Source organism: Ctenopharyngodon idella, chromosome 20, assembly GCF_019924925.1.
Source record: "Ctenopharyngodon idella isolate HZGC_01 chromosome 20, HZGC01, whole genome shotgun sequence".
Classification (NCBI taxonomy): domain Eukaryota; kingdom Metazoa; phylum Chordata; class Actinopteri; order Cypriniformes; family Xenocyprididae; genus Ctenopharyngodon; species Ctenopharyngodon idella.
This window is the reverse complement of record NC_067239.1, coordinates 19,397,113-19,421,759: the sequence shown is the minus strand read 5'-3', so window position 1 is coordinate 19,421,759 and position 24,647 is coordinate 19,397,113. Positions and strand designations below refer to the sequence as shown.

The 24,647-nt window shown below is 37.6% G+C and overlaps 2 protein-coding genes across 8 annotated transcripts; one reads left to right on the top strand and one right to left on the bottom strand.

The window, feature by feature from the left end:
• Window positions 1-361: 361 nt before the first annotated feature.
• srsf5b (serine and arginine rich splicing factor 5b) lies at window positions 362-7,899 on the top strand. 6 transcript variants are annotated; one of them, XR_007926982.1, is made up of 8 exons: window positions 362-614; window positions 875-1,003; window positions 1,849-1,919; window positions 2,107-2,235; window positions 3,716-3,785; window positions 4,055-4,468; window positions 5,229-5,302; window positions 5,486-5,599. XR_007926982.1 is itself a non-coding variant. In XM_051876529.1 (8 exons), exons 2-8 carry the CDS (start codon window positions 878-880, stop codon window positions 6,979-6,981), a joined length of 828 nt encoding a protein of 275 aa, XP_051732489.1. In that variant the 5' UTR covers window positions 363-614; window positions 875-877; the 3' UTR covers window positions 6,982-7,899. The 6 variants fall into 6 exon arrangements, 2 of the variants coding, with proteins under 2 accessions (XP_051732489.1, XP_051732490.1); XR_007926981.1 differs by having other exon boundaries at window positions 4,055-4,603; XR_007926983.1 differs by having other exon boundaries at window positions 4,055-4,480; window positions 5,486-5,588.
• On the bottom strand, window positions 7,247-21,645 carry slc10a1 (solute carrier family 10 member 1). 2 transcript variants are annotated; one of them, XM_051876528.1, is made up of 7 exons: window positions 21,588-21,645; window positions 21,049-21,450; window positions 17,473-17,677; window positions 12,939-13,121; window positions 12,772-12,796; window positions 12,600-12,663; window positions 7,247-11,280 (listed from the first exon to the last, which is right to left on the bottom strand). In XM_051876528.1, the coding sequence occupies exons 2-7, from the start codon at window positions 21,411-21,413 to the stop codon at window positions 11,184-11,186; spliced, it is 939 nt and encodes a 312-aa protein (XP_051732488.1). In that variant the 5' UTR covers window positions 21,414-21,450; window positions 21,588-21,645; the 3' UTR covers window positions 7,247-11,183. The 2 variants fall into 2 exon arrangements, with proteins under 2 accessions (XP_051732488.1, XP_051732487.1); XM_051876527.1 differs by having other exon boundaries at window positions 12,600-12,796; window positions 12,943-13,121.
• Between the last annotated feature and the right edge of the window lie 3,002 nt (window positions 21,646-24,647).

The window sequence follows — 24,647 nt, the reverse complement described above, 5'->3', positions numbered from 1 at the left end:
TCTCATCTAGAAGCTAAATAGTCCACCAGACGGGTTTATGTGAGTCGGAAGACGCGGTTCCAAAAGACGCGGTTCTCCGTTCAATGAGTCGAAATTGACAAAAATACATGTAGACAATGAGTCGAAATTCAGCGATTCAGTCAGACCACTTGTTGTGTGAACCGGTTCAACTGGTTTATTGAAGACAGCCGACGATCAAAGTATAATTCGCTGCAGTGTATACACGCCATTTCAATTATAAAAAGTATTTTATGGTCAGAAAAAATATGGCAGATCCGATTATTAAAGTAAAAAAGAATAATTATTGGCATTAACATTGACACTACAGAATATGTTTCGTCTCTAAACAAAATCATAGGACTACTACCATGTACAGCATTAAATTTGACACATTTTTAACTAATTTAATTATTTCCACATATATAGCTACATAATGCTTTAAATTATTGAGTATACTGTGTCTGTCGGTAGAACAGTACAGTGTTCTGTTCTGAACTGATCTCAGATCAGCGCTAAGCGTCGCTCGCATCTCGCAGCTCTTCACTGACTCCATTTTGTGTGAAAGGATTGTTCGCACAGTCACGACTCATTCAGAGGAGAAACATCAGAAAAAGGTTTGTACCTGAGAGTAAATCTTTTCATCTTCATACTTGCATGAATTCAGTTTTTAAGGGATGTGTTGTTTAACCGACTGTTTTGTGGAGCGATTCACCAGTTAATGAGCTTTATTTGGATGTGGGTTGTGGTTCTTCTTAAAGGCCCTCTAAGCCTTCGTAGGTGTTTGACGCTTGCAAAATAACAGCATCATATTACGGTTGGTTTTTTTTTTGTTTTTGTTTTGGTTTTTTTTACATTGTTTGCATTTGTTTTAAAGAAGATGAGCGGTTGTCGTATTTTCATCGGTCGATTAAACCCGTCTGCTCGGGAGAAGGACGTCGAGCGGTTCTTCAAGGGTTATGGGAGAATCAGAGACATTGACCTGAAAAGAGGCTTCGGATTTGTGGTACGTTTTGCCTTTCGTAAACAATTTAATAAAATTACAGATATTGCAACAACATGCTGTTTGTGTTGCATTGTAATTAATAGTGATTTATAGTGATAAGCTCACGTGCTGTATGTATGTCAGTGCTTAACCTCAATAATATTAATAGCACATGGGCTGTGTTTCAAAACCTAGTGAGCTGTCTACAGGGACACTTGTGGTGATAGAAAGCTCTCCTTGTTTTTAGACAGCCACCTAATGAAGTGTTCATGTGTGTGTGTGTGTGTGTGTATATATAATATATATATATATATATATATATATATATATAATATAAATAATTTCAGGTTATAAGTAAGTTATTTTAATACTATTTATTTTCAAATTCATCACCATTCAAAAGTTAGGGGGAACTCAAAGGCTGTAACAGTAAAAACAGTAATATTGTGAAATATTTAAAATATCTATTTTAATATATTTTAAACGGTAATTTATTCCTGTGATTGCAAAACAACTGAATTTTCAGCAGCCATTACTCCAGTCTTCAGTGTCACATGATCCTTCAGAAATCTGTGACGTCTTTACTGTCACTTTTAATCAATTTAACACTTCCTTGCAGAATAAAGTATTCATTTTTTTAAAAACATGTCTTACTGACCCCAACCATTTGAACAGTAGTGCATATAATATTGACATATGAAATTGCAACAATAAATTGAACAATTAACAAATGTAAAACAACAAGGATTTGTTTTAATATTGAAGTAATATTAATTGGATAACTAATTACGAAAATAAACTAATGCTTAAGAAAGGAGACGCATCATTAATCCTATGTAAATCTTAACTGCTTATTTTTTTTGCAGGAATTTGATGATCCAAGAGATGCAGAAGATGCTGTTTATGATCTTGATGGGAAAGAGCTCTGCAATGAGAGGTATAATTTACATCAGTGCCTATTTGTATAGTGCTTTTGACAATACATAATGTTTCGAAACAGCCAAAAGGCGACAATGGTAAGGAAAATCTAAGATGTTTAAGTAGAAGAAGAGAAGAAGCTTTGAAGTGAAATGAGATTTAGCTAAGGCAGACACATCTATGAGGAAACATTTTTTTTTCTGCAGAGTGACCATTGAACATGCCCGTGTCCGCCTGCGTGGGGGCCGAGGTCGTGGTGGTGCTGGTGGAGGTAGTGGGGGTGGTGGAGGACGTTTCCCTGCTCGGTATAGTCGTGGCTCCCAGGACAGCCGGAGGTAGGGATCATTTTTTTGTTAAATACACTTTGCTCATCCCCTTTTTTTATTATTGCACATTAACATTATATTGTTATATCTGGGTTAAGTAGTACTTCTTTTATTATTTAAAGAAATTAAAGGGATAGTTCACCCAAAAAATGAAAATTATCCCATGATTTACTCACCCTCAATCAAACCATACTAGGTGTATTCGACTATCTTCTTTCAGACGAACACAATCGGAGATATATTTAAAAATATCCTAAGTCCTCAAAGGTTTATAATGGTTGTGAAAGGGGGGGGCCGTGTTTTGAAGCCAAAAATAATGCATCCATCCATAAAAAAAGTAATCCATACGACAAGCGAAGCGATGCGTTTTTGTAAGAAAAATATCGGTAATACTTTACAATAAGGTTCATTAACTAACATTATTTAACTACATTAGTTAACATGAACTAATAACGAACTGCACTTATACAGTATTTATTATTAGTATGTTTGTTAATGTTAATTTCAACATTTACTAATGCATTATTAAAATCTTTTTAACATTAGTTAATGCACTGTGAACTAACATGAACAAACAATGAACAACTATTTTTCATTTACTAACGTTAACGAAGATAAGTAAATACAGTAACAAATGTATTGCTCATGGTTAGTTCATGTTAGTTAATACATTAATTAATGTTGTAACTAATGAACCTTATTGTAAAGTGTGACCAAAATATTCATATTTAAAACTTTAAAAATTGAAATAATTAGCTTCCGGCGCACTACCGTACGCAGAATGCGCAAGACAATTTGCGGCGGAAGAGTATCCTTTGACCTAACGCACAACGTAATGACGAACGTGGAGGCGCAGAGAATAGAGCAAAACAAGTCACCGGTCACGGATTATAAGTCTAAAACAATAATTTTAAAAGAGAAATGTCGGAGGATTTCGATATAAGTTTATATTTGTTTGAACCGCAAGAGGTCTAAGCTTACAATACTCCTACATTCTGCGTCATGCATCGCGTCAGAGGATTATTCATTTGGCGCAAGTCGACTTGATAGTAATTTGAATTAATGAAGTTGTAAATATGGATATTTTTCTTACAAAAATGCATCGCTTCGCTTCAGAAGGTCTGGAGTCGTATGGATTACTTTATTTTTATTTTTTTTTATGGATGGATGCATTATTTTTGGCTTCAAAACACGGCCCCCCCATTCACAAACATTATAAACCTTGGAGGACTAAGGATATTTTTAAATATATCTCCGATTGTGTTCATCTGAAAGAAGATAGTCATATACACCTAGGATAGCTTGAGGGTGAGTAAATCATGGGATAATTTTAATTTTTTAAAGGATGAACTATCCTTTTAATACTTTAATTCAGCAAAGATGCATTAAATTGATCAAAAGTGACCATAAAGTCATGTTTGCACAGGTAAGGTTGTGTAAACATACTATATTTTATAGAAATCAAGTCGATAACTGTTTCACCTGTCAGGAACCCTCCACCGATGCGCACAGAGAATCGTCTCATTGTGGAGAATTTGTCGTCAAGAGTCAGCTGGCAGGTGAGTGTTCATCAATTTCCTGTCATGTTTTGGGGAGCCAGTTGTATTCCCAAACACTGCAAATAACACACACAAAAAAAGGATTCCTTCATAGACAATTAGAATATTTAGAGTTAAATTGATTTATTACCCAATTAAATGTAAGTCAATGGCAGAAGTTGTCATTCTGAGATTACTTTCAAATTCAAGGTCATATAATACTGAGGAAACAGTAAGGTTAAGAGTCTTTGCCTCTGTTTTAACCAATTGTTCACCCCTCTATTTACCAGCCTGACTGTTGTGTCGTATGGAAGAGCTCGCTAATGGTGGAGTTAACCCCTACAGGGTCCCTCTCTCTGGTTAAGCCACTCCCATTGTGTCCCACGCCTAGTTGACCTCCGCCGATCGCACGAGAGCTCTCTGTGAGTGATGCCCTCTCGATCTAGACGCAGCGGCTGCCGCTACAAAGCGCAGTTTGTGACGGTGCCGAGCTGAAAGAGAGAGAGAGACAGAGAGTGAAATCGAGAGATCGAGAGAGAGAGAGGGGCAGAAAGAGAGCGAAAAAAAGAGAAAAAGAGAGCGAATCTCTGGCTTACGCAGTCAATCGAGGGGTTCGGTAATTTGAGAGGCTTCAATCGGTATACTCACCCACCCTGCTCTCTGGTGGTCCCACACACGTGGCCGAGGATAAAACAGCCCGATGGGTACGTTCCCAGGTATTAGTCTATAATCTCTTCCTCGCTGTTTACGCTCGGTGCCCTTGAGGGGACGGCACAAATAGGGTACGATCGATGGAGGGAGGCCTTGTGCTCTACCACACTGTATGCACTTGTGTGTTGGTAAGAATGCATTTGCCATGTAAATGTACATTTTACTACATGTGGGGCCCTTTTTTTACGAGCCGCTCCACATAGTTCCTCTGCTAGTCTGAGTCTTGTAGTTACAGGGGTCCGGGAATGTCACAGCATTGCAAGCCAAAATTTCCCAGGTCAACATTGTTCCCTTGATAACACTGGCAACACTTTTTGTTCCAGTGCTCATTAATTTTGGCGATAAAACACAGAAGTCTTTGTGTTTGCACATTTGAGAAGCCAGGGTTGCCATCACAACCTTTGAATAGAGCTTAGAAAGACCGTGAATTGGATTCACCTCTTCGCTGCACACCATGTTGTGATTCTAAGTGTCCACTTGGCTTTTTGCGATTCTTTTCTGTTTACTAATTCAGAACGTTACCCTACACTTTTTGTTGGTTACAAATCTATCTGTGTGCTGCGATTTTCTTACCTTCAATTTCATTTTGATGTTTATATATAGCATATTGAACATGGTCCAGGCTTGAGCAAGATCTGAGAGGTTCTCGGACCCCAACTTTGATAGTTAATTCACCTTGATGCTTCATAAAAGGTGTAAATGTGCTTACCTAAGTTACCTAGCTAACTCAAAATGCTGCTGTACTGTGTGTAGGATTTAAAGGATTTCATGAGACAAGCTGGAGAGGTTACTTTTGCAGATGCCCATCGACCAAAGCTTAATGAGGGGTGAGCTGGGTATTTTCTTTCCTGTTACACTTCCAGTAAAGTTTTTTTTGCATTGAATTCGATCAATTATAGTAACTGTAAATATATGTTAAATGATTGAATATCGCAATGAAGACAAATCATGGATTGAGTCTAAATTGATACTTTTTGGCTGTTTTATCTAATAATTGTATCTTTCTACAGTGTGGTTGAGTTTGCCAGTCATAGTGATCTAAAAAATGCCCTGGAGAAGTTGTCTGGGAAAGAGATCAATGGAAGGAAAATCAAACTTGTTGAGGCATCCAGGAAAAAGTGAGTTGTTCTTGTTTTTAGCTGTCTGTTAATGTTTAAAGTTTATTATTTTAAAATATATTACTAATGAAAATACATGTAATATATAATACTGTATACAATATATAAATGAATATATAAAAAGGAATAAATCTAAATAAATATAAAATTATCATGATTACTATTATTTTATGTTATTATTACTAATATTTATACAATATTATTCAAATGTTTGGGGTCAGTAAGTTGTTGTTTTTTTTACCAAGGATGCATAGAATTGATCAGAATTGACAGTAAATATTTATGTTCCAGAAGATTTCTATTTCAAATAAATGCTGTTCTTGTGAAATTTCTGTTCATTAAAGAATCCACAAAAACATTGATTATAATAAATGTTCCTTGAGCAGCAAATCAGCATATTAGAATGAATTCTGAAGACTGAAGTAATGATGCTGAAAATTCAGCTTTGCAATCTCAGAACTAGAGTTGTCAAAGGTACCGACTTCGGCACCAATCGATACTTAAATTTTTAAAATGTGATGCTTTGAGCGGTAAACACCTCTGATTGGCCATTGTGTTGACGCGCTCATTGGATATGTCTGTGATTGGCTACAATGATCAATGCACGGGCGTGTTTGAATTTGAAAGCATTTTGAAAACCGGAACGTTTGAAAGCAGGCGTCTATCAGCGGACTGGTCCACGCCTGCTTTCAAATGCTCCCATGTGTATCTGAATAAGTACACGGTGAAGAGCATCATTGATGACTATTTACAACGTTTTTGAAGCGTTGATCATTGTAGCCAATCACAGACATATCTGATGAGCACGTCAACACAATGGCCAATCAGAGGCGTTTACGAATCCACTCAACAGTGCTCAAAGCGTCACATTTTTAAAATTTCAGTACCAACTTGGTACTTTTGACACCTCAGAAAAAAAATTACATTTTAAAATATATTAAAAATAGAAAACTTCTTTTATATGGTAATAATATTTCACAATATTACAGTTTTATGGTATTTTTGATCAAATAAATGCAGCCTTGGTGAGCATGAGAGATAACAACAATATAAAAATCATATCAACCCCAAACTCTTGAACGGTAGTGTGTAGATACATTTATTAATTGATTTTCTCTTGCTTTCTCTTGTCTTGTAGATCCAGAACTCGGTCTCGTTCGAATAGCTCATCTCGTTCTCGTTCACGAGGGCGTTCCGCATCCCGTTCTCGTAGCCGCTCCCGTTCCCACAGCCCCAAATCACATAACCACTCAAGAAGTCGGTCCCGTTCAGCCAGTACTTCTCCTGTGCGGCCCAAAGAAGCAGCACGTGCTGAATCAGCATCCCCGCCGACCCCAGCGCAGCGCCCCCCGCCGTCTCGTTCCCCGTCTGCAGACAGCCGTCATTAGACGCTGCTGCACTGGGTGTTGAGGGAAGCGTCTGTGATCAGGCACTGCAATAGGCTGATGATGTTTATCGCAGCAATATTGTCCCGCATTTGGTCAATTTAGGTCCCGAAAGTGGAGGGACGTCCTCTCTCCATGCCAGGAGTTTCACAGCACAGGCTCTGTTGCTAATTTAAAGGTATTTGACAGGAGAATCAATTTAAATCAGGACTAGACAGCTATTTTTGATGTTGGTGTTGTTTTTTTTAAGTTCATGTCTGAAATGGGTTTTGTTGTGGTTGTAATATTTTTTTTTTTCCTACTACATAAAGAGTGAGGTTTGATTTCTTTTGAGATTCTTTAATTCTATAAACATATTTATGGACAAGCCAGTAAATATGATTGTTTTCAGTAAGTTTGACCCTTTGTGTTCTGAAAATTTGTAATTAGGGTTTTATGAATAATGCAAATTGTTTGTAATGTAGATGCTTGAATTATAATGAAAGAGTTCCCTTCACGCCGCATGAATAAAGAGATCTTGTTTCACATTTTTGAATCTCTGTATTATATACCAGCCTATTCATATGTATGCATTTGATTTCTTATTGTGTATACACATTTTTTTTTTGTACGATTAAATTCAGCTTTTTTTGCAATGCATATTCTCTTATTCTTTCTTAACAAAAGAGGATGAGATTTTAATATGCCATATTTCTGATGTATTATAAAACTCATATTTTTTGTTTTGTTTTATAGTATGTGAACATCATATCATGTTGAATCAATGTAAGGTTTTGTCTGGATATGTTTTGATGTTTTTCATTCATTGGAAGCTGTACCATGATATAAATATTAATTAAAAAATATTAATTAAAAATTTTTGAACATTTATAAGGTTTGTGTAGCACTGTCAAAATGAATAAATAAATTCCCTGAAAGCTGTGTTAGTAATGGAGTCAGTTGTTCATCTGAAACCTCAAAAACATTACACATTAGACAATAATGTTTATATATAAAATAAAAAAATAACTACACTACACAATTTACTGTAGGTATTGTAACTTATTACAAAAAAGTTATAATTTATTTTGAAAAATTAAGCATTAGACTACTTCATGATATGTCATTTGTTCTCTGTATAACTTGTTTTATGGATTCGATATGTATTGAATAATTTTATTAAAAGATTGGTGATAAGATATGGTGAAATTCAAAAAAAAAAAGGCACTTGTTTCAAGGCAGCTGAAAAAGCAGTAACTTTTGTGCTGTTGTGCAACCACATACAATTGTACACTGTGTTGAAACATTTCAGGCTGATGCTGTTGTTTATCAAGGAGGAAGAAAGAAAGTGCACTTTCTGCACCTCAGTATATCATTCATTCTTCTCTGTGTCCCCAGCACCCACTGTACTTTGGCCTCAAATTCCTTTTTTTCTTCCTTTTCTTTTTTCAATTTAAACACTATACAGTCCCCTCAAATGTCACTGTTGGGATCTATTAGTTTCTTAAGATGTTCTTGCCACTGCTGTGTACACTTTTGTTTTGTGTAAGAAAAGAAAAATAGTTTTACAGCCTAATACTTCATATATTTTTTTTTTAGGATGAATGTAACGACTGATAGATTGACTGACTGATTACAAATAAGGTGGCTTGCAAAAGTATTCAAACCTCTTTTGTTATGTTACTGCCTTATGTTAAATTACTCTAAATTAATTTTTTTCCCCACATTAATCTAAACTCCATACTCAATTCACCATAATAAGAAAGCAAAAAACAGATTTGTGACAACTTTGCAAATTTATTTAAAATAAAAAACATTAATTACATTGCATAAGTATTCATACCCTTTTCTGAGACACGAAATTTAGCTCAGGAGCATTCCGATTTTGCTTGTAGATGTTACTACACTTCGTGTGGACTTAACCTGTGTAAATTCAATTGATTGGGTATGACTTGGAAAAGCACACACCTCTCAATAAAAGGTCTAACAGCTGAAAATGCATATCAGAGCAAAAAACTAAGCCATGAGGTCAAAGGAACTGCCTGTAGTGCTCAGAGACAGGATTCGAAGCGTGTATCAAACTGCCAAAGTCACGTGATTTCAGTAGGGGTGACCTGAATAGTCGACGATTCGATACTACCAATCTCACTCTCACAGTTGAATCTTCGCAGAGGTGTTATGAGACGAGATATGGGGGTGCTCAATATCTGATTTTACATATACCGGTTCTCTCCCAATAGGTTAATATACAACCTATTATGATAATGCTGTAAATAAAAATGTGAAAAGAAAGAAGTTTTTCATAAATATTTTTAATGTGCGTGAATAAATCTAACCACCCCTGTGACAGATTTAAGTTTCACTTTCCATGATCCGTGACCGACAGAGGAGCATCTTGGCGGCAGGGATTAAATCTTTAACAATGTCTGGGATAAGAAAATCTAAAGAGTAGAATTGGATGCACTTTGAAATGGTAAAAGATGATCCAAAAAACGTAAGATGCAAGTTGTGCCAGCAGTTCATGTCCTACCATTTAACAACCACAAACACTGCGGCGCACTTCTGCCGGCCAACGTTAACGAGCTGACTAGCGCGCTATTTGAAAAGACTCAAACGGACACAGGCAGATCGCGTGAAAGACTGGATTTTTTTTCTCTCAATTAGGTAGGGTACAAGTGATTTCAAAACATTTCAGCCGATTCTAATTTGATTTTTGGATGCTGTGAATGTTTAGCTAAAAAGACTGCCACTCCAGTTTAGCGTTTATTGTCTCTGCAGTTAAAAAGACAAAGTTGACAATTCTGCCTATACTTTCGTTATTTTAACAATTTCTTTAATTTTAATTTATTTATTGATCACTCTGTGTTATCTAATTTAACTATTTGTGGCTTGAGTTTTGAATATATGTCCCCCTACACTTTAGGCATTTTGCACTTTTGACTTGATTACGACGATTTCATTTTTTTTTAAATCATTTTTATTTATTAGAACGGTATTTTCTGTTCTAATTCAGCATCGATGTTGCGCTGTAGAGTTAAAGCTTGCTCGCACAGGCAATTTAGCCGATTTGCCGACATGTGAAATGCATATCTATCTGCAGTGTGGCCTTTCTGCAGTTATTTATATATATTTTTAAGGTTTATTGATCCAAAATGTTTTTATTCATTTTCTTCTATAGCCTATCTTTGTGTGGTGTTCTGTACATCGTGGCTGTGAATGTTTATCCACATTGCCTTTCATTTAAAAAAAAAAAGGATAAAAATCATCAGTTTCGTCTATCACTTGACAGGCAGTTTGGTCGCTTTATTAGAAAGTTGTTTCTCTGTTTGTGAAAGAAAATAAAAGTTGTCTTAAGGCGCGGTAGGCCTTACTTCATTTTCCGCGTCCCGCTCCATCTCGTGCACAGTTGAGCGCGCCTGTCAAAGTAGCCTATACTCCTTTGGCCTTGAGCGCGGAAAGAGTTCGTGCGTACTATCTAGTGGACTGCTGTTTTTCTAGGCAATCTGATTCGAATCTGATTCGACTATGTAAATCCGTAGTCGGGGACACCCCCTAGATTTCAGTAAAGGAGGCTTCGTTATGTCATTAGTCTTTCGAAATTTGAAATTTCAATGGTTCACCACTGGGGGGCGTGACTTTGGCAGTATGATACACGCTCCGAACCACTGATTCAAAACAAATGATTAGTAAAGCTTCATGAAGCAGTGTTTTGAAATCGCCTATCACTAGATATTGTTGAATAAAGTCGTTATTTTGTTTTTTTTTTTTGTTTTTTTGGTGCACAAAAAGTATTCTCGTCGCTTCATAACATTAAGGTTGAACCACTGTAGTCATACGAACTGTTTTAAATATGTCTTTAGTAGCTTTCTGGGCACTGAAAAAGGAAGTGTTAATGCTGGCGATGCAGGCCTCACTGAGCCATCGGACTTACGGTCTTACGGGTGTGGAACAACATGAGGGTGAGTAATTAATGACAGAATTTTCATTTTTGGGTGAACTAAGCCTAAAACAATTATTAACCCTAAAACAAAGTGTTTCAGTCAAGACTAGATGACAGTACAAAAGAACAATTAGGTTCTACAGTCAAATTTATTGCTATTGGCAGTATTTCAGTGTAAACAAAAATCATTTTAAAACTGACCATTCAGTTCTACACTTACTGTTTCATCTATTTACTCTTCTATTAACTAAAAAGTGGAATAAGACCATTCAGCGTATAGTGATATTTAGTCATAAAATTGCTTTTTCAGCTTAATAAGCACTATAGAGTCCCCTAAGATGTCACTGTCAGGGGGTACACCACTGCTGCGTACACTTGTGTTCCTGTGTAAGAGAAGAGAAAACAGTTCTTTTTAGAATTTATAATACTTATGATAATTTTAAAATAAGTGCTACATCAATTTTTTTTTACACTAGCGTACGTGTTCGAATGCACATCCTTGCAAAGTATACTTCTTGACTTGTACGCGTACCAAGGTGTTTGACGCATGCGCAGTTTTGAGCAATCTCTCGCCACGAGTTATAACCCATGTAAATATATTTGTATTCTTTCATGCTAGAGTTGTACAAATGAAGGTACTTTCTAACCTCTTCGCACAATCTGTCGTCTATAACACCTTATGTAGCCCCTCCCCTTTCCAGCACTGCACTCGTTGGTCTTTTGACTTCAGGTTTGTATTTCCACAGCGATCTTATGTATTTACGAATGAACTGTTCGTTTTAAAATCTTCCCGGTCTACTGACATTTGTTAAGACATCTGCTTTAAACATTACAATGCTCATGATAACTTTTGTTAACTCTACAATAAGTAAATCCACTTCACCAGCTAATTATTCTTTGACAGAGATGCCATAGAAATATACAGGGCTACCGCAAAAACAATAGCTCAAAGACAAAATTCTAAAGATGGCTGCGTGCACATTTCTCTGCTGGAAATAAGATCTATAGGCCTCCATTGGCTGAATCCCAAATGGCACACTTCTATGCACTTTCGGTCTTGTGAACTTACAATGGCTGCCGTGTGTGCGTCCGCCAATGGCTGAATCCCAAATGACACCCTAAACCCTCACAGACTTCCTCTGAGTCCGCACTTTCGTGACGTAATGCCGCTTTGACTGCCAGGTAAAGTCCTCTATGTAGCTCGCAAACTTGCGGGCTCAGCTGAAGTGCGCATAGCAGCCACAAAGTGGGCGCTCGCGAGCACCCTTCTGAAACCTAAAATGATGAATGGGACACTCTACGGTCTTGTGGACTTAATGGACACGCAGCCATTGTAAGTCCACAAGACCAAAAGTGCATAGAAGTGTGCCATTTGGGATTCAGCCATTGTCGTTGTAGCTTGCATGCTTTCCGGTCTATTCTGTTTATGCAGGTTTTCTTCGACTACCTTGTAAATCAACACCACCAGGGCACGGTTGCCACCTTGTGGAAAAACGAATTACTGCAAAAAAAATTAAATGCGCATGTGCGACCTGCGTGTATAAAGTACGTGCAGTTAAAATAATGCGGTGGTGCGCATACTCTTCTGATGACGAAATTCGCGTTGCGCACTGTAAACGCTGACCTTCGCGTATGCGTAAAAAGTGAAGTATACTTTGGGCTTTAGAAATGCAATTTCATAAGTTTACTGGAGTTCATGTACCTTGGGATGGTCTCAGCTTCTGAAGGCATCTGAACAGGACTATGAAGATAAGACCCTCTACTATCTGGAACACAACGTAGATAAGAGGAAAGAAATACAGCTGACCCATGTACTTATCGGGAAAGGCCACCTTCAGGATTGTGGAACACAGTTGGATGTTCTGACAACCTACCTCCACAGAAACAGTCCGTCTGCAACTGAGGACCCAAGGACACAAATAAACATCACACTAATGAAAAATGCACTGTGACTGAACAATAAATCAATTGGTTGACTATCTTGAAAATGGATTTACACCTTGGCCAGATACAATACAATTTCATATCCCGATGGACATACATACGGTGCATTCATCCTGAACAGAGTGGACAGGAAATATCCACATATGTATCCAGTCAATGGCATCAATGCAGCTGTGGCTATAAGCTGAGGAGATAGCACTGTGAAGATTTTTCTTCCACCAGTTATACCAGCAAGAACACCAATGACAACAAAGGAGATCAGCAAGATCATCAACCCAACCTACAAGCCAACAGGGAATAAAACAGGAAAATAGTTGCAGAACATGCTTATAATTTATATAATTTGTCTATTATGCTGATGACACTTAGCAAGAGGATTATCCTTTACAATACAGCATTTTGCGTGGTCGAGCAGTGTTCTAAAGTGTTGATAGTGATATAGTGTTTTCACAACATGTCAGAATTACCATAATTACAAGATGACAAGTTCAGACAATAGTTCTGTGAGGGCATAAACACTTGGTAGCCTTAGACTGAAATCTCATTATAACTGTAATCCTGCGTATGTCTGTGTTTTCATGTTCCGGTCTGTTTGTGTTGGGGATTTTTTCAAGCGATGCTCACTGCAGAGCTAAATGGGTCAAATGGGTGGAGCATAACCTAATTAGGTTTAGGGTTAAGGTTAGGGTTAGAGCAAGTGATGCTCACTGCAGAGTCAAATGGGTCAAATGGGTGGAGCTTAACCTAATTAGGTTTAGGGTTAAGGTTAGGGTTAGAGCAAGTAATGCTCACTGAAGAGCCAAATGATGTCCAGCACCCCGTCTCTGGATGTAATGGGTGGAGCTTAACTTGGTCCGCAGCCTTTTTCAGCTTTTAGACAGCCTATAAATGCAAATTACATTATAAATAATTACATTTTAAAATACTCGTAATCAGACACCAATAAGGGTTCTAACTGCTCTTATTGTGATGTAATGAACATCAGGATTCTCCAGATTCGGATAGCCCTCATGTGGAATGAGCATCTGGCCTCTAACCTCAGTGACCAATCTCAGTGCCCGAGTGCCTCCCACTCCGCCCATCCATCCATGAGCGTTAGTACTCCCCGCCTTTGGATGGTGTAATATATGTGTATATTTTCAAACACAAAGTGCATCAGTATCAGAGCTCCTCCTCCAGCTCTTCCTCACTATCATATTGGCCAAGGGACTGGATTATACACTATATTGCCAAAAGTTTTGAGACGCCTGCCTTTACATGCACATGAACTTTAATGACATCCCATTCTTAATCTGTAGGGTTTAATATGGAGTTGGCCCACCCTTTGCAGCTATAACAGCTTCAACTCTTCTGGGAAGGCTTTCCACAAGGTTTAGGAGTGTGTTTATGGGAATTTTTGACCATTCTTCTAGAAGCGCATTTGTGAGGTCAGGCAGTGATGTTGGCGAGAAGGCCTGGCTCACAGTTTCCACTCTAATTCATCCCAAAGGTGTTCTATCGGGTTGAGGCCAGGACTCTGTGCAGGCCAGTCAAGTTCCTCCACACCAAACTTGCTCATCCATGTCTTTTATCCACTATGGACCTTGCTTTGCGCACTGGTGCGCAGTCATGTTGGAACAGGAAGGAGCCATCACCAAACTGTTCCCACAAAGTTGGGAGCATGAAATTGTCCAAAATGTCTTGGTATGATGAAGCATTAAGAGTTCCTTTCACTGGAACTAAGGGGCCAAACCAACCCCTGAAAAACAACCCCACACCATAATCCCCCCTCCACCAAACTTTACACTTGGCACAATGCAGTCAGGCAAGTACCGTTCTCCTGGCAACTGCCAAACCTAGACTTGTCCATCGGATTGCCAGACAGAGAAGAGTGATTCGTCACTCCAGAAAACACGTCTCCAACGAAGTCCAGTGGCGGCGTGCTTTACATCACTACATCCGATGCCTTGCATTGCACTTTGTGATGTAAGGCTTGGGTGCATTTGCTAAGCCATGGAAACCCATTTAATGAAGCTCTCTACGCACTGTTCTTGAGCTAATCTGAAGGCCACACAAAGTTTGGTGGTCTGTAGCTATTGACTCTGCAGAAAGTTGGCGACTTCTGCGCACTGTGCGCCTCAGCATGCGCTGACCCCGCTCTGTGATTTTACGTGACCTACCACTTCGTGGCTGAGTTGCTGTTGTTCCCAATTGCTTCCACTTTGTTATGATACCACTAACAGTTGACTGTGGAATATTTAATAGTGAGGAAATTTCACGAATGGACTTATTGCACAGGTGGCAACCTATCACCTAGCTCCTAAGAGCGACCCATTCTTTCACAAATGTTTGTAGAAGCAGTCTGCATGCCTAGGTGCTTAATTTTATACACCTGTGGCCATGGAAGTGATTGCAACACCTGAATTCAATGATTTGGATGGGTGTCCCAATACTTTTGGCAATATAGTGTATCTGTGTTCCTGAAATATGTCTGCTCTCATGTTCAGACAGCCCCTCATCACAGGCACTTTCTGATGTTGCTTTAGTAGAGTTCACTAACTGGTCTGAAACATGGGACTACAGCACTGGAGAATTGCCCAGAATCAGTTACTTTGTCTTTTATATAACAGTAGGCCTACTTGGACGGCGACTGTATGCCCTCCATGCTCAAGTATAGAGATGCTACAATGGCTTGTCACCATCATATTCATATCCAACCCGGTCCATCCCGAACAGATAAGACCTCCTCTCTCAAGCGAAGGGCTTAATCTGGCATCCCAATCCAGAATTGTGGATCTGCACATCTGGCGGCGTTAGTTACTCTGTCTCAGTGCATGCTGAATACGATTACTGAAGCTTCTTCAAGGCGCCTTTACGCTTATAAATGGAGAGATTTTGAGAGCTGGTGCAGCTCAAGGGAGGAGAACATTGTGAATTGCTCAATTCCAGTCATTCTGTCCTTACAAGAGCGCCTAGACAGCAACAGCACGCCTTCTATAAAGTATATGCTGCTGCCTTTTTATCATTTTATCAGCTGCCAGGAATGACATGGTGGTCAAGTTTCTACAAAGCACAAGACGGTTGAACGATCCCTACTTGTGATTTGGCATTGGCTTACAGTGGCTGGGTAAGCACAGTCCCCTCTTCTACTATGACGTTTGTTATAACAAGGCAGTGCCTGCGCTGCCGTCTCTTAGCCAACTCATTCACACTGAACACCTGAAACGCTGGTCAGGTAGTCTTCACACCCCTAACTTGGCCGCTTGAATGCCATTGGCCATTGGGGTGCAATTAGGCTTTAGTATTTCTAGGGGAAAGGTGTTTCACCATAGTGCCATAGAATGATGCAACATCTCATTCCTTCATTTCAGGGAACCAAGGTTATGTTGGTAACTGGAGATGTTATCGTTCTAGTTATCCTTAGTGTGAATGGGCCTTAAATGAAATTGTATCTAAATTGTAAGTTAAAGTGCTGTCCCATTTATTGCTGTTCAGCAAATTTTCACAGGCAATATCCAGTCATTTCAATAATACTCCACGGGATCTGAGCCCTCATTTATAAACAGTGCGTAGAAAAGGTTCTACAAGAGAGTACAAGAAAATCCGCATTTATCAAATGTGCGCACGCAGTTCTTACGCACATTAGTAAGCAATCATTGTTGATAAATCCCACATGTGCGCAGTTACCCTGCTCGTTCACATTCACGGTCATTAGCATTCGGAAACGCCTCCAATTAACCATATATGGTGACAACACTTCCCTTTAAAAATTACGTGATTGTATTTTTTTCTCACCGCAATAATGACAGAGAGGACTCTGTGCTCTAGCCAAGCAGATCAGCACAATCTTGGAAAACCCCCTCACTGCCAAGTCTTCCAATAACGCAAGATAAGCCATTGCACTGGGACAAACATTTTTCACAGCTGTCTTTTATAGGGTTTGACACCAATTACGCATCATGTTTAAAACTAGACAAATTATAAATTGAGTGTTTTATAATTAAAGGAAACACAGGACATATGTGGATTGCTTACTGTGACACTCTTAAATGCTTTTTATGTGTAGTGTCGCTATTCTACCACTAGATTCTCTGCGTAAGCATGCTCAGAGGTGTGCTCATATTTACACACATTTCTACGTATAAGTACAAGTTGGTGAATCCCACACTTTGCGCGAAACTGTTCTTACGCACTCATTACGCACAAATCTGTCCGTACGCACCGTTGATAAATGAGGGCCCTGGAATTTTTAAATGATCAAGGACAAAAGATTTCCCCACGCAGTGTTATCATCTTGTTTACTCAACTGTTGGATAAAAGCAGTGTTACTCGTCGTCGTGGGAGTTTACTTAATGTGTGTTAACAGTTTGACATTGATATTGAACTGGGAACATAGGACCCTTTTTCATGTGTTCATTATGTGCCATATATTAATCTGGGAAACATAAGACCCTGGCAACATAGGAATGACCCCATTATGGTGCTGTTTTCTGAATATCAGCATGGCGGTGATTCGGCCGTAGGAACAATGCAAGTGTGTGCACTGTAAATACAGAAATACTGTATTTATATTGTGCACTGTAAATACATTTTTTTCAAAATTATTACAATCTAGAAATTGTTAAAGTATCCATACATGAATTAACACACACCTGGATGATGATCTTAGAATACTGGGGCACTCGGTAGTTGATCAGGATCCCAATACCGCAGGGAACCAGGATCAAAATTAGGGTCAAAGTGATCCAAGTGAAAGGAACATACTGCACCAGGTTTGGGAAACCCAGGCTGTACACTAAGAGCAGGAGGGGCATCATAACCAATCCCAGTGCTGTGGAGCACATAGTCATCACAATACTGAGAGAGAAAGAGAGAGAGAAAGAGAAATAGTTCAATTAAGAAATAAGGAAATACTTTGTGCAACATAAGCTGCCTTCCATATTGGCAAACATATATTTTTTCTCTAAATTCTACAACTAAAAACTAGAATACAATTCATCTAACTTATGCTGGGTACACACTAAAAGATTTACTTATAAGATTTTCAAAATGTGAGAGACCACAAACATGAGGACAAAAAAATCCTAGATCTAACCGTTTTGCTCCTATAGTGTGTGGTGTGCCGTAATATGACAAAGACAGCACACCATACAGATTTTCAACCAGAATCCCAACTGTGAACACGGGAAATCTCGCAAAATCTCTTGAGACTTCAGAATAAACATGACGGACGATAGGCAGGAAAAAAATTGCGTTGATAGTGTTTGGAATATTTGTTATGTTTTACAGGACACGTTGTATAAATATTCGTGCTGTTGCCACAAATCTACAAACTGATCCTCCATCTCTGCTGTCCAAATCCGTTTGTTATGCTTTTGTCTACTGTCAGCTCGCTTTCTGAGTGGATATTGTTTCGTTTCACGTGATAATCTCCTTGCACACGTTTGTCCTCGGGGTTCCCCCCACACATCAGGATTTCTGATCGTAAATATCCAACATGCTGAATATTTACAATTCGCGATCAGGACGCCTCCGACGTTCTTCCGAGCAGATTCAGTCCCTCTTAACACACCTCACACCACAGGAAAATCTGATAAGATAATCTGTAGAACCATCAAGATAATAGGGACATTACTTGGGATTGTCGGAAGGGGAAAAATCGGCCCAAAATCAGTCCGATTATCTTCAGGGGTGCACATAATTTTTTTGGTGTGGTTCTCAAGGGAGCACCTGGAGATGTTGCTTGGTACTCACACTACGCTGCATTCACACGGGGCGTCAGCGTAAGCGTTGCCAGATTGGAAATGTCCAAGTATCGTACCAGAAGCTCAAAATTATCGTATTTGGAAGAAAATTATCGTAGTTAAGTTTTTAGTATAGGTAAATCAACTAAATTAATAACTAGTGATTTTTAGAACTGAATGAATCAATACTGAACTTACTCAAGCTGGACAATCACACTATTTTAGCTGCTGTACAGCCAAAATTATGTTCCCTCTATCTCTGTAAAGCTATACTTTGACACAATCTGCATTGTAAAAAGCGCTATATAAATAAAGGTGACTTGATGAGTCAAACGTACAGAATACAGCTTTCTATCTAGACCAACAACTTTTTGACATGACCTGCAAATTACCGCAATAGATAAATAACTAGACGTAGCCTACCTTAGTGGGAATCAACTGACCTAAAAGCGCTGCGGCAGGAACGTTAACTTGTGCTCGTGAGAGAGTCATTCTCCATGATGATTGGCCGAGAAGACGTAACATGAGATGAGATGGAAGAACTGCCTAACAACGTTTATGTTCTTTTTACAATCATGACGTAGAGGTTTCACAGCTAGATCAATGAATATAAGCCGATCATTTGAAGTGTCACAAAATTCTGAAATTATTGTACATTATGGGATTTTTTTCATTATTGATCGTACATCGTACAGAGGTCAAAATGATCGTACAAATACGATAATTATCGTACGTCTGGCAACACTGGTCGGCGCTAACGCTTGATGGAGGGCGTGTCTGAAGCTTGTGTCGACGCGACCGTTATAGTGATAACAGCCAATCACATTACTTTCCGGTGTTGCATGAATGCAATTGGCTAGCGACTGCTCTAGAGTGTTTGCATAAGGCGATCTGATTAAAACTAATATTTGATCACTAAAATTACATATTTAAATGTTTTTTTCCTGTGAAAAAAATGTCTTCATGCCTTAAAATAGCTTAAATGTAACTCTACACCTTGTCTCATTTATTATACAGAGATCAATGAATATGCTAATTAGCCCTGCCTCCTCTCACTTTCGTGAGCCCAGAGATCCACTCTGTCAACTTACTGAGGTAAATGCTGCACAATGGTATCGCTTTTTACGTCAGCCACATAATGCAATTAATATGATTGGCCTTTTGCTTGACTACATTATCAAACAGCTGCTAATAATGTGTTGCTAATGTTACACAAACCATGTTCCTGTTCGTCATGTCAGACAGCTGCCTTCTAATAAAGCCGGGGACACACTTAACTACTGTAAGGCCGATTATGAATGTAATTTGATACTTACTGAGCATGCCCAAACGTGCAGTTACAGCCAGTTGCATTCAGTTGGTGTTTGCAGTCAGTGTTTATATTCTGTGTGCAAGTATTTAAATCTGCTTCAGTCGAAGGAGACAGTCTTTCTGTGTTGAGCTCAGTAGTCATTAAGTGTGTCCCCAGCTTAAAAATCAATATGGATTTGAACAACTTAGAACATCATTGGAGAAAGGCATATAGTTCATCATAGCATCGTAATACACCTGCTATAGTGCTAAATCTATTCAATATCATATCAACAGAAAAAATATACTGGGATAACCTGGTTGGTCAGTTATGCTAAAGCCCCCCGGCACGTTGATGTGATTGGTTACAAGGTAGTTTGTGACGTCACAAACACCAGCGATTTCAAACCGCGGGTTTGAGACTGTCTTTAGATCACTGCAGTTTTAAAGAGAAAATACTCAGCAATGGTGTTGACTTTTGAATTTGCACATGGTTTGTCTTAAAGAAGATTAAAAACACATAGACATAAACAACATTAAAAAGTTGATTTTCACCACAGGGGGACTTTAAGACATAATTTTGAAATATTTTAAAACAGCTCAAACATGCATTTTCGTCTAGCTTAAGCCTTGTCTGTGAAACCGGGGGAACGATTTTTATTAATGTTATTAAAGTGGCTATTATTACCATATCACATCATTATATATGATAATATATATGAGATAATTCCAACAATATGTTTTATGCAATAAATTGAAGCTCCGTTAGTATGAAAGCATTAGAGGATGGCTGCAGCAAATCAGTGACAAAAACATCCTGTTTTGCTTTATCTTTCCTCAAAATTGGAATTGGAATGAGTGCTACCTACAGTAAATAATGAAATTAACTGCAATTGTTTTATTTTTAGGGTTTCTAAATAATAATTAAAAAAAAGCTGTATAGTTTTAACAAATTAACTAACCTACCACTCTAGGCTACTTGAACATTCTATAGGGTATGCAAACAACTGGGCTAAAAAAAAAAACCCACCTGATTTGCTGATTGTCACTGATCTGTTATTGCCCAATTGGCTATGTAAACTATTTAAAGGAAATCCATTGATCTTGCATTTTTGCAGCAGATATCTCAATAAGGTGAAGCTCATCTTTTTCCTTATTCTACTATTGGAAAGTATTTATTGTCTCAAGAATTACCTGAGGTTCATGTCTCCCTGAAGGGCCAGAGTAAAGATGTTTGAGATGTTTCCTCCCGGACAGCATCCACAAATCAACACAGATAAGCTCTCCATATAACCTAAACGAAACAGCTTTGCTAGGCAGAAGGCTGTGAGGGGCATTATACCATATTGAGCCATAACTGCAATTGCCACCCCTTTAGGTTTGGTGAGATGATTCTTGATCTTTGAGATCTCCATTGTGCAACCAAGAGACACCAAGGTGATAAAAAGAATGACAATTAAGGCCAAACCGATGACCTTTTCCACATTTTCATTCAGTGCAGTGGTGGTGTTTACATTCTTTGAAGAGTTGGATTCGATTGTTTGATTGAAAGTGTCCATTATTTTTTAGATGAATTTATTTTATGTTTTTCATAAGCTGTGAGATAGAAGAGAAAGAAAGTTAAAGTGTAAAATAACATTTAAGTAATCCACAAACAACAACAAATAAAGTTTTTTAAGATTGTTAAAAGTAGTATGTTTGTTTTTCGGTAGATAGATAAATCTTAAACCTACCTCTGATTCATGCAGTGCTTGAGTGAATGCGACTGTGCAAGTGAGAAAAGAATAGAGGTTTCCTATCTGTCCTCTGATCTAGTATAGTTTTTTTCAGCTCATTTAATCCTTAACCCTTTAAGGACTTTATTATTTTCATTCACCTCATTTACATTTAATATAATGTAATAATTTCTGAAAACAGACAGTTGTACTCTGATCTGTTATTACCAAACACGCATAGATTTTATTTCAGCTTTTTTCACGCAGTTGTTTCAAAAAAAGAGAACATAATTGAAAATATACTCATTTGAAACATGTATTAGGCATCAGAAATGTATGCGACCCTATACTAGCAAAGTGATTGTATTTATTGATTCTTTTTTACTTTAAGTTTCAGTCCAACAGAGACAGACAGTTTGCACTCATACTTTTCTCCATATTTTGTTCTGTAGCAAATTCTGTTGTTATGGAGATTATTTCCTTGATGAGTTTTCGTGTTCTTTGTCATTCATGTTTCAAAGCTGAAATCTTTGCATGATTCAGATTCTCGTGTTCTTTGCTACCCACTGTCTGTAACCACATCCTACACAATGCAGCTGTATATTTCAGGTTAGTCAGCCAGGTAAGGGAAAAAACAAAACTGGCCAGGTATTATAATTTACATTTATGTATTTGGCAGACGCTTTTATCCAAAGCAACTTACATGTATTCAGGTTACATTCCCTGGGAATCAAACCCATGATTATTATAATATATTATATTGTATTATATTATATTATATTATATTATATTGTATTATATTATATTATGTTATGTTATGTTATGTTATGTTATGTTATATTATATTATCAACAACAGTACTATGAATAAATCAAGACCAGTTATGTTTTTTTATTATATTATATTTTAATACAGTACTTCCAATGAATCAAGATCATTTGAACAAACAATCATAAACATTTGAACATCATTTTAATCTGAAAAGCTTTTTCTTAGGCATATTCTTAATGTATAGTGCCATCTAGTGTTAAATATTAAATACTTGCTAAACATTCTATGTATCGGAAACATAAAATTATATATATATATATATATAAAAAAAAGTGTTACTGTACTTTAGGGTCCAACAAAATTAAATTACTAATCTTATGTTATTCATGTCATATTATAAGTATTTGCAAGCTTTTATCTAATATAACGGTGCATCTACCATTATGAAGGGTTATGACAGTACTTATATTTTTGAATTTGACTGATTTAATGTGTGTGTGTACACTGGCATTGCAGTTCACCAAAGGGCACTGGGTGGGACAGATTAATCCTGCAGTGAAGCAAAGCCCCCCTGAGGAGGTATGGGGGAAGGGTGCTGGTGGGTCACATAGATTGTCTGAGCTCATAGTTGTGAGCTGCCACATAGACAAAGCTGCTTTTTAAGGCAGTCACCCTTCATCCCGCTTCAGACTCCTGTAGTCCGTTTCATTCTCCACAGCCAGTACTAGTGTTTAGAAAACAGACAGTTGGAAGTGCAGAAATGGATCATTACTAATGGAGGTGGAACATTATGAAAATGACTGAAAGGGGTTTTGCCCTTAGGACTGCAATGCATTCCCAGTATTGACACCCCATTTGTGTACATTCTTCTACCACAGTATGGATTCAGAAAATGTGCATGGCCTAAATGAAGAATTTCAGCAGGAAATAAAGCTAATGCATGAGTAAATGAGAAGTTGGTTGGTTAATGAATGTTTAATCACAATAACAGCCAACAAATTGGATTACTTAATATATATGAACTATGGGGGAAGGGTGCTGGTGGGTCTCATATTATTTATTTGGGTATAAGGTGGGTCAGAGTAAAGATAGGGCAATGAGAAAGGGTCAGTGACAGTATTGGTGTGTTTGCACGAGTCCCCCTGTTTGGTACTCTGACCTTGTGGGGGAGTGAACACAACTATGTGCTTGTTTTTACCCTTTTACTGATCCAGCAGCTCTTATAATCCACTGTTTAAGCTCCTTATCTGTAGCACTATTTTGAGGAGAGAGGGAAAAAATACACTATCTGCCTTGCTTTTTAGGGAGTCTGACAGTTGATCTTTATGTTGACTGTTTATTTATAATCTGTACAGAACAATTTATTTTTAAATCATGTCTCTCAGAAAATATATAAAAGTTATGTGGTCTTATAAAATACCAGCACATGCATTTGATAATGGTCTGCTGTATTTTATCTAGTGTGATAGGATCATAAGATGTATGTATTTTTTATTGGTTACAATGCATTTTTAATAGTATGTGTGTCAGAGTACTGAAACCATTATTTAGGCATTTATAATTTCAAAATGAAAAAAAAAAAAAAAAAAAAAACCTACTTTATACAGATTTAATTTTTGACATTCACAGTCATAACAACAAAAATTATGTTGATATTCTCAGAGTATTTTTCATTGACATCTGGAATTTTTTTTATATTAACTGCAGAAGGTTTTTTTTTTTTTTAAATCTGTTTTTATTTAATTTATTTTTAACCTCATGATTTTATGTAGTAAAATTTCATAAAAGTGAATGAAAAGGCTAATTTGACAACCCTTTCATGTTTTATTTTTTTTACAACTTGCTTTGTTTGTGTATATAAAATATATCAATAAGAAATCAAAATGGGTATTTCAGAAGAGTAACTAAATAGGGATTTATTTAGGAGTTTATTTAGATTTGTTTTAAACCTATTTAGGCTGTCTATTTAGTATGGACATGTGGTTTGTATTATTCTAATAGGCATAATAATAATAATGAAATAACAATATTAACAATGCACGAAAAGTTTTTAGTGTAGTATTACTTACAAATATTTGTAGTATTAGTAATCAGCGCATTAGTCACAAACAGCACTGACCACTTTCCACGTGTCTTGCTGGTTGCGTGACATAAAATGAACTTCAATTACCATGAGGCATTCCCAATAAAAGGGTTTTCCTTTAACGCGAAGTAGAGGCGAAACCCCGAAATGCTGCCTGGGTATTGTAGTTCTATATAATAGATTCGTTGTTACATCAACCGACCGAATAGTTCTAAAAAACAACA

Coding starts and splice junctions, on each gene's coding strand:
- srsf5b (XM_051876529.1), top strand. CDS start 878: ATGAGCGGTTGTCGTATTTTCATCGGTCGATTAAACCCGTCTGCTCGG. Junction 1,004..1,848: donor AAAGAGGCTTCGGATTTGTG/GTACGTTTTGCC, acceptor TTTTTTTTGCAG/GAATTTGATGATCCAAGAGA. Junction 2,236..3,715: donor GGCTCCCAGGACAGCCGGAG/GTAGGGATCATT, acceptor TTCACCTGTCAG/GAACCCTCCACCGATGCGCA.
- slc10a1 (XM_051876527.1), bottom strand. CDS start 21,413: ATGGACACTTTCAATCAAACAATCGAATCCAACTCTTCAAAGAATGTA. Junction 17,678..21,048: donor CAGGGAGACATGAACCTCAG/GTAATTCTTGAG, acceptor TTTCTCTCTCAG/TATTGTGATGACTATGTGCT. Junction 11,281..12,599: donor GAAGCTGAGACCATCCCAAG/GTACATGAACTC, acceptor TCTCTTACACAG/GAACACAAGTGTACGCAGCA.